The following is a 16,357-nucleotide window of genomic DNA, read 5'->3' on the forward strand; positions in this document are numbered from 1 at the left end:
TCGGGGCACGGAGGTACCGGGGCCGTCACCGGGGGCGGCGGGGCTCGGGACACGGAGATAACGGGGGCGTCGCCGGGCTCGGGGGCGATACTGGATCTGGGGGGAGTCGGAGCACGGAGATACCGGAGGCGTCACCGGGGCTGGGGGGACTCGGAGCACGGGGTTACCGGGGCCGTCACCGGGCTGGGGGCATAGGGGCGACACCGGTGCTGGCGGGACTCGGGGTGCGGAGATAACGGGGGCGTCACCGAGGCTGGGGGAGGGCTCGGGTCACGGAGATAACGGGGGCGTCACCAGGGCTGGGGAGACTCAGGGCACGGAGGTAATGGGCCCGTCACCGGGGCTGGTGGGGGGCTCGGAGCACGGATGTACCGGCGGCATCACCAGGCTTGGGGCACGAGGGCGATACCGGGGCTGGGGGGACTCGGGACACGGAGATAACGGGGTGTCAACAGGGCACGGGACCTCAGCATACAGGGACATCGGCGGGGTCCCCGGTACAGGGAGTAACAGGAGGCGTCCGGGCGGGGGTACCGTTCCCCCGCCGATCCCGGTACCGGCAGCCTGGCAGCGTCCCTACCTGAACATCTTCAAGCATTTCCGTGTGGAGGAGTGGAAGCGCTCCGCCAGGGAGGGGGACGTGGCCGCCCTCACGGTAACGGGGGCACTGGCACCACGGGGTAGGGGGGGGACCGCTTGCAGGTGGGCAGCGCTGACACCCCCCCCCCCAATCACCCCTTTCCGCGGTTTCGGAAGGATGTGAGTCTGAAGGGAACTGTCTACCGGATCCGGGGCTCCGTCCCCACCAGCAGCTACCTGCAGCTGCCCCGGACGGGGACGCAGTCGCTGGGGCTGGCAGGGCGCTACCTCTACCTGCTCTTCAAGCCCATGCCGCGCAAGCACTTCGTTGTCCACCTGGACGTCGCCACCGAGGTACGTGATGCGTGGTGGCCTCGTTAAATCACCGTCGTGGCCCGATTGGAGGACCAGGGTGGGTGGCAGTGGTGGTGGTCTGTGCTTGGGGAGTGCAGAACTTGGTTGGTCTTTGTTGCTGCTGGTGGGTTACCCCGGGCTGGAGATGGTTTCTATCCTCATGGCATCTCTAGTGGGGACAGGGGACATGGCCAGGCGCCTTCTCCTCTGCAGCATTTCCCTGCCGAAGCCACCAGGGTGACTAAAGTGGTGTGTGTGTCTGTCTTCTCAGGAAAACCAGGTGGTTCGCATCTCTTTCTCCAACCTCTTTAAGGAGTTCAAATCCACAGCCACCTGGCTGCAGTTCCCCTTCATCTGTGGAGCAGCCAAGGGCTCGGTGTACGACTGCACGGCCAGGGCGTCCAGGCGGGGTGAGGAGCATGCGTGGTGCGGGTGCTGCTGCTTGCGGCACAGTTGGGACCAGGCTGGCACGTCACTACCGAAATAAATTGTTAGGAAATAAATTGAGTTCAGAAGTTGACTTGATGTGTTTGAGGAAGGTGAAGAGTGGTGGTCCTGAGCAGGAGAACCTCAGCAGCTGGAAGGTTGGAGCAGTAGCTCCCAGGAGGGATGTCCCCCATCCCCATTCTCCCAAGCAGTGGGGTGCACTGTCAGGCCGGGCGCAGGTCCATGGAGGCAGTGGGGCTGCTTGCCTGTCCTTCCCCACCCCTGCGCCACAGTAGCGAGCTATGAGGCGTGTTTTCCCATCTTGGCACAGACAAGCCAAGCCTGCTGGGAATTTTGCCTGGTAAATACTTTTTACTTAACCATGTTAAATCTTGCGTCTCCCGTTCCACAAGGTCTGCGGTCCAAGGTCTGTAGCATCTTTTCCCATCTTCCCTTTTGCCACTTGCCGCTCTCCTCCCCAGATCTCATGGGATCAGCCCCTGCTGACGTGCGCTGGACCTGCCTGGTGCTTGACCTCCACTCCATCCTCTCCCTCTACCTCAACCGCCATTACAGCCACCTGAAGAGCATCAAGCTCTGCTCCAACCTGCTGGTGAAAAACCTCTGCACAAGCGACTTGGTGTTCGATCCAGGTAGGGAGCCGAGACCTCAGGGTGGCCTCCAGTTTCTCCTGTGACTCCATCCCAGCCTGGATGGAACCCATGGGGGTTTAAAGCTGTTTTTGCAGGTGTGGTGCCAGCAGGGGCGTTAGCCCTGGCAGAGCACTAGGCTGCTGTTACTGGAGCAGTACGATATGAAGCAGAAAGGGCAAAATACTTGGTATGATGTTAAGTTTCCATGTGCGCTGGTGAATACAATCTCCCGACCTCTAGAGGAAAGCGTCCTCTCATTTTCCAGCTGTAAAAGTGAATGAGAAAAGCAAAGTTAAATATCTTACCAAGGTTAGAATTTTTTTTCAGGGGAAAAAAATTAAAGGTGTTACCAAGCCTCGCTTTTCCAAGGCCTGTGCTTTTATCTGCCGGAAGGGCCTGTGGCTTTTTTTGTCTCAGAAATCTTCCAACCTACTTTTTTTATCTACCTGCTCAGTGTGGCAGAGGCGCTTCAGTCAAAACCTTTGTTTCTGCCTTTCTTTTTTTGTGCTGGAAATCTGCTCGACCGACTGGCCTGCTGGAAGGCATCAGTGAGGAGGAAGTTATAGATGCTGCTTTCTGATTCCTGAAATTTCTTATATCTTGAAGACTTCCATGAAGTTACAAACACATGAAGGAAATAAGACAGGAAAATGAGAACAGAGCCTTAACACAAATCACATGAAACTGCTGAATCACTGAATAGAAAACAAAGTGGATCTTGGGCCTGGGGGATTTATAACTCGATACCAAGGGTTTATGCTCTGGGGTCTTCTTTGGAGGTTGATATTTTCAGGAATACTCCTGTGCAAAGGTGTGTTAGTTTATCATAGACCTCAGGGTTGTAATTTTTGTTTTTCAGGTGTTCTCAACGAGGGAAGTGGTTTGTGCCCGTGTCCCACAGGAAACATGATTTCAGTTAGCTCCACGGGCCTCGGAGAATTCACTCTCTTTATCTCTGTACTGCCAGGTGTGACCTTCTCCGAGGCCCGGCAAGCCGACCTGGCCTGCCGCGGGGTCACTCCCATGCCGCGGGAAATGGCTTTCCCTGTCCCGAAGGGAGAGAAGTGGCATGACCTCTATGACTACATCAGGTATGGCTGCTCCCAGCTGCGCTTGAACCCACTGTGGCTCTGAGACCTCCCTGTTCCCCGGGAGAAGGCAGGACAGGTAACGCCGCTTAAGGAATGACAGATCCAGACAAACCTGGGGCTCGAGTAGAAACATTTTGGTTGCCACAACTCCAGCATTTAGATGTCGTTAACACATCTACCCTTGTCAGCTTAATTGCTGATCGGTGATGTTTTGGGGCAGGAAAAGGCTGTAGAGCAATCCCGTGCCTGGCGTTAACACCAGTCCTCTCTCTCAACGGTCTCTTGCTGGGATTGCTCCTGTGGCTAACTTAGCATAATGCAAGCATTTCTTCTGTGTGTTCTGTTCCTAGGGAGCACTTCAGCCTTTGCTAAGTTAAAGGGTAGTCTGATAGGGGCTGCTGAGCTGTCATCGGCCGTAATGCCTCTTCGGGGGGCAGTTGTAAGCGTACTTTCCTCAGCTTCAGTGCTGGGCTCCCATCCGTGTTGAGGTTTTTGCCAGAGAACCACGTCGGTCATAAATTGCAGCTCATTGCAGTCATTGGTGTAGCGGTGTTGCCTGAAGCATGCAGTGCCAAGTTAACCTCTGGAAAGTAATGGTGTAGATGAGACCTGGGAGAGGCTTTAGTATCCCTGCATTTGGGGGAGGATGGGGCAAAAGGGGGAATCTTACAGGAGACAATGAAGAGGCTTGATAACAGTGAGTTATCAAGTGGGATTCCTAGGTGCCAGTGCAATATCCCCATTACACGGCGCTTTCCTCTGATTTTGCTCAGGTTCCCATCCGAAGGGTCCAAGCTGCCGTACGACTCCATCCAGAAGAGCTGCGCTGGTCATGTGGCAGGTGGGAAGGCTGGGGACAGCAGCCCAGGCTGTGCCACCCTGGGTGGATGCCTTGGGTTTCCAAAAGAGCCCAACCCACTCCTCATGTTACCCAGGTGGCCAAGTCTCAGGGGACCCTCTCTGCCAGCTGCCCCAGCCGGTGACACTCACCAAAGCAGTCCATGACCGACTGTCCCTCGTCCATCAGATAACCAGTCCCAAAGCTGTAAGTGCACTGTGGAAGAGCCTGCAACTTCTTCCTTTCTGCCTCCCATGGAGTTTTCCCCACATCTTGCCTTTAAGTTCCTTTATTTAAGACATAGAAGCTGCTTGTTGTCATTTGCAGCTGATCTGGGTATGGTCTGTTGACCGCAGTCCCGCGGTTAATGACTGGGTGGTTCAGTCTGGCGTAGCACAGAGCAGAGACAAGATAAATGCCGAGTACCTCATAATCTCCAGACATCTATCCTCCCTGTCTCAGCTGAGGCAGCAAATAGTTATGTCTTCAAATTATAGATAGGAAATGAGGACTGGAGACTAAAGAACTTGATCAGGTGCCCTCAGGGAGCAGAGCAGTGTGTGGAGTCTGGATTGCAGGCAGCTGCCCTCACCGCTGATTTCTCCTTCCCTTCTGGTGGTGATGTGGGAGCTGGTGCTCGGACTGGCTTACCAGACAGCATGGTGATGGATGGGCTTTTGGAGAGGGACTGGGGGATGCCATCCTTCTCACACTGTGGAGGGGGAGAAAATGAGGAGTACGACCACTTTGCTGTTCTAAACTGGGATGTGCTGAGCCAGCTGGCCAGGTGCTTTTAGGCTCCTCTGCTCACTGGAGAGAGGGCAGCTCTTGTAGAGACTATTCAAGGCTGGATCTTTCCTGGGGCTCTGGTTTGCTGTCTGGAGGAGGTGAACTGTGCACGGACAACACTGGGAGTGTAGGGAGAGACGACACCAAGTTGGGAGGCAGGGTCGATCTGCTTGAGTGTAGGGACGCTCTACAAAGAGATCTGGACAGGCTGGATCGATGGGCTGAGGCCAATCGTATGAAGTTCAACAAGGCCAAGTGCCGGGTCCTGCACTTTGGTCACAGCAACCCCATGCAGCGCTACAGGCTTGAGGAAGAGTGGCTGGAAAGCTGCCCGGCAGAGAAAGACCTGGGGGTGCTGGTCGACAGCCGGCTGAATATGAGCCAGCAGTGTGCCCAGGTGGCCAAGAGGGCCAACGGCATCCTGGCCTGTACCAGAAATAGTGTGGCCAGCAGGAGCAGGGAGGTGGTTGTTCCCCTGTACTCGGCACTGGTGAGGCTGCACCTCGAGTACTGTGTTCAGTTTTGGGCCCCTCACTACAAGAAAGACATTGAGGTGCTGGAACGTGTTCAGAGAAGGGCAACCGAGTTGGTGAGGGGCCTGCAGCACAAGTCTTATGAGGAGCGGCTGAGGGAGCTGGGGCTGTTTAGCCTGGAGAAGAGGACGTTGAGGGGAGACCTTATCGCTCTCTACAACTACCTGAAGGGGGTTGTAGTGAGGCGGGTGCTGGTCTCTTCTGTCAGGTGGCTGGAGATAAGACAAGAGGAAGTGGCCTTAAGTTGAGGCAAGGGAGATTTAGGTTAGATATTAGGAAAAATTTTTTTACTGAGAGGGTTGTCAGACATTGGAATAGGCTGCCCAGGGAAGTGGTTGAGTCACCATCCCTGGAGGTATTCAAAAAGTGAGTAGACGGGGTACTTCAGGACATGGTTTAGTGGGCATGGTTGGTGGTTGGACTCAATGATCTTGAAGGTCTTTTCCAACCTAAATGATTCTGTGATTCTATGAGAGTGGCTGATTAACATACCTGGCCACAGGCTCACCCTCCATGTTGCTCCATCCTTGTTTGTATTGCTGTGAAGAGTCGCTCGGGAGAGACGTGGGTGTCTCCCTGCCTCTGCCTTTGCGGTGGGTGGAAAGTGCTGGGAGGAGGGCTGATCTGTCTGAGGCTTTGCTCTTTCTCAGATGCCGCGCCAGTGTCCTGTAATTACAAAAAGCATCCCTGAGGTTAACTTGACAGCCCTGGGGCTTCCAAGAGCCATGCCTGCTGCAGACCAGGAACTAGAGAAGAACCAGAGACCTCCTAGTGCGGGGGACACTGGGCAGTCACCGGTAGTCAGTGACAGTGGCATCCACGTGTACGCTCACCACAGGAGCAAACAGACCATCCGAGCTGTCCACACCAGCTCAGAGGAGGTGGGTGAAGCGCTGAGGCGTCACAGCAGCGCAAGGGTGGCTTTGGGACGCTTACAGCTGATGCTTGTGAACCCAGCAATGCAAGCTTCAGGCTGGAGTTTCAGTTAATCCTATGGAGTCCTTTTGCTGGCATTTTTCTGACTAGCAGTTCTCCTTTCCACTAGTATCTTACTTGTCTTGAAAGAAGGACCCTGGGTTCAAATGAACTGACCTTAAGCCAATAATATATGTTTACTAATTTGCCCAGAGCGTGTACAGGAAGGGCCCTGGACCAGGCGTGCCGTCCAGCAGGAGAGCCTCTGCCTGCAGGGTAAGAGGACAGCCTTTCCCACAGCAGCCGTTGGCTCTCTGGGCATCCCCAGGGCACTGGGAAGGGCTGGTTGTAACCTCCCAGCCTGGGTGGGAGAGCTGCTTAACACTGGGAAATCCCAGCTCCTCCTTCCCGCCAGATTTGACTTCTGCCAGGTTAAATACTTTAAAGCCATTCCCTCTACCGGGAGAGAACCCAAAGCTGCCTCTGTGCTTTAGAGAGAAACTAACAATGGGGACAGAGGGGCCCCGTGGGTGGAGGACTTCAGTCCAGCTCTTAAGTGTGACGGTGCTGTCTGGTTTTTTTCCAGAGGCTCTTACCAGATCCCATCCTGAAGCTGAGAATGATTATTGGCTTTGGAGGCTACAGCACCAAATGGGTCAGTAGCTTAAACAGTTTTGGGAGTTGATCTGTAATCACGTGGCCAGGGTATTGATTTTTTGGAGGCATGAAAGGCAGCTGAGTGCCACCCTTCCTGCACTTCTTGATGGGGAAAATGACCCCAAAGCAGATGGGCATGAGCTTATGTTTGTGCATGGGTCTTCCATTGTTACAATGATGAATTAGAAATTATGGGGGCCTTTTAGATCTCACGGTTTCTGTGTTTTAACATGTTAAAATTAGAGCTGCTCTGTAGGAGTCTGGAAAGGAAGGGCTGTGTTTTGGATTGTTTCCTTGAGGCACTGTGCCTTGCAGGAGCCCAGCTTGTGGTCTGTGTTAGGGTAAAGAAAGGGTCATTTTCGTTCAGCCAGTTCAAGGTTCTGCCAACAACATCATTTTCCTTGTATCTGCTGTTCATGTAGTAGACCTGATTGGTATGAGAATCCACTGAATTAAGTAGGATGTTGACTGGGCTCGTAGTTTTCCTTTGCGAGTTAGAAGAGTACTTGTTGTATGGGAGAGCATCCTCTCACCTGCACACGTGCAGCAGATCTCCTGTTGCAGAAATCTCTGTGGGTCCAGCCTAGGACCTGAGGCACCTCTGGAGGATCTGCAGCCCTCTCATTCCTGTCTCGGTGCTGCAGGCGCTGTGGACTCAGAACAACGCTGCAGTGGTCTACCCCTGCCATGCTGTTATAGTGACCCTGCAGATCCAGACCGGAGAGCAGAGGTTCTTCACTGGACACACAGATAAGGCGAGTGTAACTCTCCTTACCAAGCCCTATGGCAGCGCTGTCCTTGTTACCCCAGATGTACCCCTGGTCCCAGCTCTCCTCGAGAGCCTCTAAACTGGTGCTTCCCACAGGTGTCAGCGCTGGCCTTCAATGGGAACAGCACCTTGCTGGCTTCCGCGCAGGCTGGTTCCCTGAGTGTGGTGCGCCTCTGGGACTTCCCGACAGGCAGCTGCCTCTCAGTGTTTAAAACCCACGTCCACTCCCTCTCATCCCTGAGGTGGGTTTCAGCCTGGGTGCAGGGATGTGTTCAGGTGGGTTAAGTGTTGCTGCATGGCAGCTTTTCTGTGCTATTTGTGTGTGATAAACCAGGGGTGAATTATAGCTCTCCTTCAGCTGCCTCTGTTTATCACTGAGACCTGCTGGCAGCTGGCCCGGAACAGCTGATACCCTGCCAGTTGCCTCCTGACCTTATCCCTCAGATCTTGCTGTCTCCCCATACCCTGAACTTGTCCCTTTTTATTCCTCACTGAGATGCACTCGGGGTACAAGGAGCTCCATTTCAGCAGGTGGCCTCTTCTTGCAGCTTTTCCTACAGCGGAGCTGTTCTGTGTGGCGTCGGAAAGGATGGGCACGGCAAAACGGTGAGAACTGAAACTTGGTTTTGGAGGTTTCCCTGCCCTGTGAACAAGTGACATGAGATGGCTGTTCTCCCAGATTATGTAGTTATTTTGCAGACAGACCTCTGCTCTGGGCTTTCCTAGACATGTTCTTCATTGTAGTCAGAGAGAGATCCCTTTCTCATTAGCTGCTTAGAAAATACTTTCCTTCTACTTGATGCTTATTAGTGTTTGCATGCACGTTCCTCAGCTGCAAGCAAACAAATCCTTTCGGCAGCAACCTGAGAGACCTGCTCGGGTTGAGCTTTGGGGCTGTTTCTGTCCCTGGTGTGGTCCCAGCTATAAGCCCAGGCGGGGTGATGAAGGTGGCTGCATGATTCTGCCTGCACCCTACGGGGATCGCTGCAGGCTCAGGAGCAGCAGTGCTGCCTGCCTCTGCAGCCGTTCTGGCCCACCGGGCTGAGGGTGACGCGTCTTTGTGTGGCACTTCAAGCTGGAAGGCTTGCAAGCACATAGTGAAGGAATGGGAATTGAAATGGGAGGTTCAGCACTGACTGGAGCCCCAACCCCCCCTTTTTTTTATAGCATTTAGAGCAAGATGCAAGGTTTAATTTTTCAGTTCTGAGCATTGCAGGCATCGCTGCTGGAAGGGATGCTGGGCACTGAAGCTTCCGCCCACCAGTGTAGCTAGGGGATGACGCAGATCCCATGTGTAGCAGTCAAAAATAAAATTGTTTCATGGGACTGGGGGTTTTGCTTTATCCGTGGAACTGTTTTCATCCACTGATCCCTTATTGACGACCACCAGCCATTAGCTGTGCCATCACTAACTGTGTCCTGCCTGCAGGAAAAAACAAACAGTGCTCTGTTTTTTTCCCAGCACGCAGCAGCAGTCTGTGATCCGGGTGGGAGCTAGGGAGCTGAAACTGGGGAGGGGGGATCAATAGGGCGAAAGCAGAATGGGAGAATGGGGCAGGCTGGGGGGCTGGCCAGGAGCACCTCTCTCTGGGTGATGTCTCAGCCCATCCCAGCCTCTGAGGTGATTCTGTGTCTGTTTTTAATACTGTTCTGAAATGCAGAGCATCAAATCACCTGCATTTCTTCACCCATCTCCCCCTTTCCTTTGGGGAAAGGGTTTGACTCTCTTGCCCCTCATGATGGGCACTGCCAGCACTCAAACCTGCATTGGAGCAAAGTGCTGCGAGAGCCAGTGCAGCTGGACGCGTGCTACCTCCAGCTCTTGCAGACCAGCTCAGCCCTGGTACGGCTCTTATATCTCAGCAGGCAGAGTTCCCACTCCTCTGTGGATTTTCTTTCCAAGTCTGAGCCCTGTTGCCAGGCAGCCCTGGGGTTTAGAACCTATAATTATGGATGCCAGACAAGTATATTGCCGTGAAGCTTTGCAAAGCTGTTGGACTGTCCTAAACACTCTGTGCGAGACGTTTTTTTTCCCCTGCTTCGACTGTTATCGATACTTTGTGCCCGGCTCCAAAGCAGGCTCCCGTATGTGCAGCTGGTCAGCTGCTGTGATGAAAAGCTCTTGCTGCCAAGGTTTCCATGTTTGAGGAGCTCTGCCATCGTGTTTTCTTGCTTCAGATGGTGGTGGTGTGGAACGCTGCTCAGGTGACCCGTGGCGGAGAGGTGGCTGTGCTGGCCAAAGCGCACACGGATGTGGACATCCAGGCCTTGAAGATTGCTTTTTTTGATGATACCAGGTAGCGTGCAAAGAAAATAAATCAAAAGCATTGGTTCTGGCATGGCTGCAGGGGGAATTGTGCTGCTGCAGCCGTCCAGGCTTGCAGGAGTAGGGTGCTGCGGTTACCATTCCTGTTCTCAGTCCTTGCTGTCAGGTGGTGGACCTTGGGGCACTGACCTTTCACCAGGGGCTTGGAGAGTCCTGCCCTGGTCCTCACACAGTCTCTCCCGGGACAGGATGGTATCATGCGGCCGGGACAACGTCAGGCTGTGGCGAGTGCGGAGCGGAGCGTTGCGCTCGTGTCCCATCAATCTGGGCGAGTACCATTCCCTGGAGTTCACAGACCTGGCCTTCGAGGAGGGGCACACGGCTGAGCGGGAGCCGGACGACCGCACACTGTAAGGGGCTGCTGGGCTCCACTGTCATCCATCCACAGGGCAGCCTGCCAGGAGGGAGCTCTACGGCTCTCGGCTGCCTTTAGCACCCTCCTTCCCCCTCCTCTGCAGGAGCATGGCATTTTGTTTGGGTTTTCCCTGCAAAATACAGGTGCTTCCTGGAGCTGGGAGAGCCTCTCCCCTCCTCAGCATGCTTCACTTCCCAAAAGAGGTTCAGCTGCTTGCAGAATAGCCCAAGAAATGGGTCTTTCCTCTTAGTGTACTGGTGTTTTGCTGTATTTAGTGAATCTCTCCCCAACCTGAGGCTTGTGGGTAGCTTTCTTTTGGCAGCAGGAGGAGTGTGGTGCATATCCTCTCGCATATAGATAGATACACACTTTTATTTGTTGTTTTATTTTAATTGTCAAAGCCAGACCTTTGTTGCTACTGCATACTGTTCCATAAAGGCAGAGCTGTCAGCTCAGCTGGCCCTGCATTCCCCCGGGCTGTGTCCTGTGGCAGAGAGGTTCCTTTCTGAAGTCTATGCCGAGCTTTTAGCTCTTTTGCTAATTAATGTTTCAAAGGGACAAGACATAAAATAGGAAGCTCTGACTTGGTTGTAGATTTGTAGGGTAGTGCATGGAAAGGTGCCTTTGGACACCTCATTGGCCTGTTAGGTTACTGTGAACCAGAATTGCTTTCCATCAGGCAAACAGTTTAATGCGTAAACCAAGAGTTTTTACTAAACCACACCAGCACAGCCCCTCTTAACCCTGGCGTGCCAGAGCAAGGCTCTCTTTCCTTTACAGCTTTGTCTGCAGCAAGAGCGGCCATGTCCTGGAGGTGGACTACAAGAATGTCTGCATGAAGAGCGTACGGCGGCTCCTGCCCGCACAGCCCCAGGGCTGCCAGTGGCAGGACAAGGCAAGCAGCAGCACAGGTAGGAGTATCTGCAGGCAGGGAGGAGGGGGCTGGCAGGGGAGTACTTCAACCATTGTCAGGGGCAGAAATGAACTCAAACAAATCTCTGGTAAAATAAACCAGCTATTTACCTACTGCTAAGGATTATTTTGGGTTGATTAGATCATTGCTAGCTATTTGCCTCAAGTACTGCAAATAATCTTAGTACAGCAAAGTATCATTTTAAGAAAGAATTTTAGCATTTTAAATGCTGATTGCACTTTCAGAGAAACACTACTTTTAGAAACATGAAACAAGGTCTTAATTTGCTGATGGGAGTCTTAATGTAGAGATGGAAAGAGAGCTAAGCAGACCAATGAAAAAGATGAATTCGGGGCTTTTTTCATTATTCAGCCTGTGCAGAGTGTTTGGGAAATCTTTGTTGCTGTATACTAAGTAGTACAGCTTTCAGCTCTTCCATTAATTTTAACAGCGGGAAGAATTCACTTTCAAGTATGATTGCTCTGATATCTTAAAACTTAGTGCATAGTTTACTTTGGCAAATTGAGCTAATTAATCTAGAGCATGCCCCTTTGAGAGGTATGTAACTCTGGTTCTCACTTCATGGGCGAGAAGATACCCAAGAGGAGATGAAACAATGTTCTTGGGTGTCCTCCTGGTAGCAGTGCTGGCTCTCAGGATGGACTTTATATCTGAATCAAAATGGACTTTATACCTGAATCAAAAAATCCCAGTTTCCATAGATCTGTATGCTCTCTCCCTTCTCACTACACTGTAGAGAGGACTTGAGACATGGAGATGAAAGGGGTTTGTATCTCAGGCAGTTATCTAGGACATCCCTTGGTACAAGATCCTGTTCAAGGCAAAAATGTGGCAGGGTTTAACAAGTGGTAAGAATTTTCTGTGCCTGGCGAGAGTTGCACAGTGGTAAAGAGGAGTGCTGGAAAGGGACAAGGACTGAACATGTTTTGAGTCCTGGGAAGGGCTAGCTGAGACTCTTCAGCCTATACTGTCAGTCACTGTGGGATTCCTGGCTGCTGCTTCTGAGACTTCAGCCACTGGTGTGGGTGGACCACTGGACTCGGCTCTTGGATGAGGGAACCCTCAGTTTGAGTTTTCTTGTTTCAACTGTACAAGGTAGTGTCATTTTTTGGGTTTTCAGGCCCTGGGATCGCTATAAACAGTATTAGCATCTCCTCAACCTTCTGTGCCACGGGTTCAGAAGATGGCTACCTGCGGCTGTGGCCACTGGACTTCTCAGCTGTTGTCTTAGAGGCAGGTGAGTAGAGCTGGGAGCGGCCCTTCTGAGCTCCACATCTCCATCAGCCTCTTGCTGTGAAGCCAGAGCTCCACTGCCACGTCTCCTAAAGCAATTCTCATGAACAAGGGCATCTTTTATGCTTGCTGTCTCTAGGGGTGACTGACTTGGAAGTCTTCTACTTCAACGACAATTATTCATGTTCATTCTTGTAGGAGAAAAGCAGGATCTCCTGGGTGAGAGCAGGCACTCGATCTTGATTTCTGTGCCCTTGTATCCATGGCTGATCTGTCCATGAAAAATTAGGGGAGAAGTTGAGCAGTTTTTCACTCTTTTTGAAACAATCACCGTAACAGCAGAGCCTAGGGACTTCTAGAAAGGGCAGAGACTAATTTGTCACTAAACTCAAACCTGCAAGCGTTCAATCTTCAGGTCGTGGGATGCTCATTCCTTATGTGCATTACTTTCCTAAATGTGAATCTGGTTCGGTAGCTGTGTTCCAGCTGCTGCTGCTCCTTTTCCGGGGAGTTTGCTGATTCCTGTGTCTTTCCCCAGAGCACGAGGCTCCGGTGAGTTCTGTCTGCATCAGCCCGGACAGCCACAAAGTCCTGTGCACAACTGCTGCTGGGAATCTGGGCTACCTGGATATCCAGTCCCGGGACTATAACACCCTCATGCGCTCTCACGAGGACTCTGTTTTGGCATTCTCAGTGGAGGGCATTTGGAAGCAGATGGCAACGGTGTCTCAGGACAATACCATCCGAGTCTGGGACCTTGTCTCCATGCAGCAGGTAGGTGAGACGAGAGTCAGTAGGTGTCTCATTTATTAATAGTCTGCCTAGTCTCTGTTTGGTCTGGTTGTCAAAGCTCCACAGTTCAAGGGCCCTTAAATATCCTCCCTGAAGTGTAGGGGGGTACCATGGGCAAGAAATTCTTTGGAAGTATGGAGGTCTGAGCATTTTAGCCTAATGCATAATTTGGCCTTAGCTTCTAAAGGTATTGTTAAACAGAAATATTTTCTTTTCCTCCATCTTTTGAATATTGCTTTTTAACAAAAAACATAATATCCAAGGGCTTTATCTAAATGCCCAAAGACCCAGGAGTTCACTGGGCTTTAGATCCATTGAGGCAAGATCAGATTTCTGTTGGGGGCCATGCTCGCAGTGGAGGTCTGAGGCTGTTTTGTTGTTAGGTATGGCTGCCAGGTAGAGCTTTATCCAGCTTTGTGCCTGCAGTGTGTCTCTTCCCCGCAGCTGTATGACTTCACAGCTGCAGACGAAATGCCGTGTGCTGTGGCCTTTCACCCTACCCAGCAGATCCTGGCCTGTGGCTTTGACAGCGGGATGGTGCGGACCTTCAGCTTGGCCGCCTCCGATCTCCTGGTAGAGCACAAGTAAGCGCTTGCACCAGGGCAGGTATGGGTCTAACTAAGTGTTCTGGCAAGTGCCACAGTGATAAACATGGAGGTCAGAAAAGTGCTTTTCTTGAGCTCAACAATCCTCATGTCCCAGCTGAGTGGTTTGCAGGCAGAGAAAGCCTGCTGTGCCAAGGCTCTGGGTGGTAAAAGTCCAAAGTGCGAAGGCTGTGAGGGCTTTCTGTATGACTTTCCGGTGCACAGTTGACCAACAGTAGGAAAGAGCTTGTCCTAGAGAGCAGCTGAACAGGGAGCCCTTGTGAGCCTCGGCATGGGAAGCAGAAGATGCTCCAAAGGGAGAGGGAGCATGTCCCATCCAGGGACAGCTGGAGTGCTGCTCTTGCTGCTCAGTTTTCCAAAAAGTTGGAGTGTCGATTGTCCTGGGCTGCTGCAGGCGTGAGCATGGTGGGGTCCTCTGCCTGTCCCTGATTATTTTGTTCTCCTGGGTTCTTCACCGTGTTGCACTCAATGTTGCTACTGCTTTCTGGAGGTTTGTTTGTTTGTTTGTTTTTTCTCCTTTTTTTCATGTCTTCTGCATTCTTTCAGGCAGCACCGCACTGCGATCACTGGACTGGCCTTCTCACCAGATGGCAATTTCATGTTCAGCTCCTGTTTGCAGGGAACTCTGGCTCTTTACAGCTGTATGGTGCAGAAAAGCCATGTCCTGAGAGTCCTGGGTAAGACTCTGGGGTTCTGGGTTGCCTTTTTTCTTTTTTTATTAGCACAGACATCCTAGCACCAAAGCCAAAGCAGACTCAGCCTACTCAGAGATATTTTCTGACGAACCTTCTGAGCTGTGTCATTTGTGTTTATACGGTATGTGTGAGCAGACCCTAGTGACTGGCAACCCTTCCCTACCCGTCCTGGTTCAAATGCTCTCACCTTGCTTGGTGTTATGATTTCATGAATGGGCTGGAATCGCAGAGACTTATTTATGCCCAAGCCCTGACTCTTTCTATTCTGTGGTTGTGGAGTTTAATTTGTTTAAACTGGATCGTTTCCCTAATCCTGCCTGCAGCACAGCTGCGCAAAGAGCTGTGCTGGTGAATGGAGAAGGTGGAGAGCTGCAGGCAGGGGAAGCAGTGCAGGGGCAAGGCAGCTTGAAAACATCAATGTCGCATTTAATGTATGCTTTTGAAATGAGCTGTGGCAGCACAAGCTTGGGCAGGGAAAGGGAGCTCCGTTATGCAATACAGTACAAAAAGGAGGATCTTGCCCCAAGAAATGTGCAGTTGAAGTAGGTGGAGAAAGAATAGGGGCTCAGAGAGATCAGGGAATTTGTCCAAAATCACCCAAGTCTGGTGTCAGTGCTGCAGCTGGACCTTCCCATTTTGACTCTGCTCTGAACCTGTGTTCATTGCCTGGCCATGCTCCAGGGACAGAACAGTGGAATTTTGGTAGTGGAATAAATACAGAGAATTGCTGTGATTTCTGTGATTTTTAGACCTTTGGGTCTATCTGCCTACCAGACTGACATCAGTGTGGTGGCGTTTGGCACTGACTTCATTCTGTGCAGGGTTCTGACACCCAGGCTGCAGCTGAGATCTCACATTCATAGCTCCTTGTCACAGCTTCTTGTAATGTTAAAAAATAAAAACTAAGATCAATTTTATTCCCTTGACTTTGTTCTGCTCTCCTTGAAAACACCGCACGTTCAGTCAGGCCATGAGCCATGTATGTAGACCTTGTCTTTGAGGTGGTTCCCTGCATGCTTTAGGTGTTGCAGATAAAATTTGTAGCATCTTCTATGACAGAGGTTGCTTCTTTCTCAGGCCAGAATGTTAGCCCAAGGCCGATTCGAAGGCAGGAGAAGCTGCAGCTACCAGTCAGCAGCACCATCACAGAGTGAGCTGGCTGCAGCGTGGACTTTTCTCCTCTCTTCACTCTCTCTCTTGCTGTGGCCCTCAGGCAATGTGGTAGCCCGGGATGCTGGGAGTGGCCCAGATGCTTTGGTGGTCAGTGAGGACAGCTGTCTCTTGGCCTTCGTGGGTCCCTCCAAGTACATTGTGACTGTGATGGAGGCCTGCTCTCTAGATGAGGTACCCAGCAGGCTCCCCTTGTTCCTGGGGGAGGGTGGGGAGGGGAGGGATCATGGGCTGCAGGGTGCCGTGGGCTGGAGGGGAAACTCCCGTAGGCTGCATCAGATGTGAGAGATCAAGGGTGTTGAGCACCAGCAGTGTTGGAGAGGGCCCTTCCCTGCACAGCAGACGCTTGCTCAGGGTGCTTACAATGAGGTTTGTTTTCCATTCTGTGAGATAGGAACAACAAAGTCAAGGTTTCTTCTTCTTCAGCTTCATTCCGCTCTAGAAAGATAATTTGGAGAAGTGTAGACTGTCAGCTCTGACGGCTGTTTGTGAGCTGCTCTCCTAGGCGGTAGGGGACATTGCCTGGACCCTGCAGCCCCTCATTAGTTGGGAAGGGAAGAGTCTGGGGGGCTTCGTAGCCTCGTGTTAGGAGAACCAGAGCAATCCTGAGGCTTCTGCAGTATTTGTTCCAGGATGTTTGTTC

The 16,357-nt window shown here is 52.1% G+C and overlaps 1 protein-coding gene across 2 annotated transcripts in view; it reads left to right on the forward strand.

The window, feature by feature from the left end:
* The first annotated feature begins 310 nt into the window (after nucleotides 1–310).
* WDR90 (WD repeat domain 90) overlaps nucleotides 311–16,357 on the forward strand; it is a 31,638-nt gene continuing 15,591 nt past the window's right edge. The window contains exons 1-21 of one of the 2 annotated variants that reach the window (XM_052772910.1): nucleotides 311–655; nucleotides 757–933; nucleotides 1,205–1,343; nucleotides 1,842–2,012; nucleotides 2,980–3,103; nucleotides 3,877–3,944; nucleotides 4,039–4,148; nucleotides 5,914–6,144; nucleotides 6,392–6,454; nucleotides 6,765–6,833; nucleotides 7,480–7,590; nucleotides 7,701–7,846; nucleotides 8,153–8,210; nucleotides 9,783–9,901; nucleotides 10,119–10,280; nucleotides 11,066–11,196; nucleotides 12,340–12,456; nucleotides 12,991–13,226; nucleotides 13,689–13,828; nucleotides 14,396–14,526; nucleotides 15,758–15,888. In XM_052772910.1, the coding sequence (XP_052628870.1) occupies nucleotides 326–655; nucleotides 757–933; nucleotides 1,205–1,343; nucleotides 1,842–2,012; nucleotides 2,980–3,103; nucleotides 3,877–3,944; nucleotides 4,039–4,148; nucleotides 5,914–6,144; nucleotides 6,392–6,454; nucleotides 6,765–6,833; nucleotides 7,480–7,590; nucleotides 7,701–7,846; nucleotides 8,153–8,210; nucleotides 9,783–9,901; nucleotides 10,119–10,280; nucleotides 11,066–11,196; nucleotides 12,340–12,456; nucleotides 12,991–13,226; nucleotides 13,689–13,828; nucleotides 14,396–14,526; nucleotides 15,758–15,888 (2,964 nt within the window). In that variant the 5' untranslated portion in view covers nucleotides 311–325. The remainder of the gene's footprint in view (nucleotides 656–756; nucleotides 934–1,204; nucleotides 1,344–1,841; nucleotides 2,013–2,979; nucleotides 3,104–3,876; nucleotides 3,945–4,038; nucleotides 4,149–5,913; nucleotides 6,145–6,391; nucleotides 6,455–6,764; nucleotides 6,834–7,479; nucleotides 7,591–7,700; nucleotides 7,847–8,152; nucleotides 8,211–9,782; nucleotides 9,902–10,118; nucleotides 10,281–11,065; nucleotides 11,197–12,339; nucleotides 12,457–12,990; nucleotides 13,227–13,688; nucleotides 13,829–14,395; nucleotides 14,527–15,757; nucleotides 15,889–16,357) is intronic. The other variant, XM_052772907.1, reaches the window with a different exon arrangement.

Source organism: Harpia harpyja, chromosome 21 (genome assembly GCF_026419915.1).
Source record: "Harpia harpyja isolate bHarHar1 chromosome 21, bHarHar1 primary haplotype, whole genome shotgun sequence".
Classification (NCBI taxonomy): domain Eukaryota; kingdom Metazoa; phylum Chordata; class Aves; order Accipitriformes; family Accipitridae; genus Harpia; species Harpia harpyja.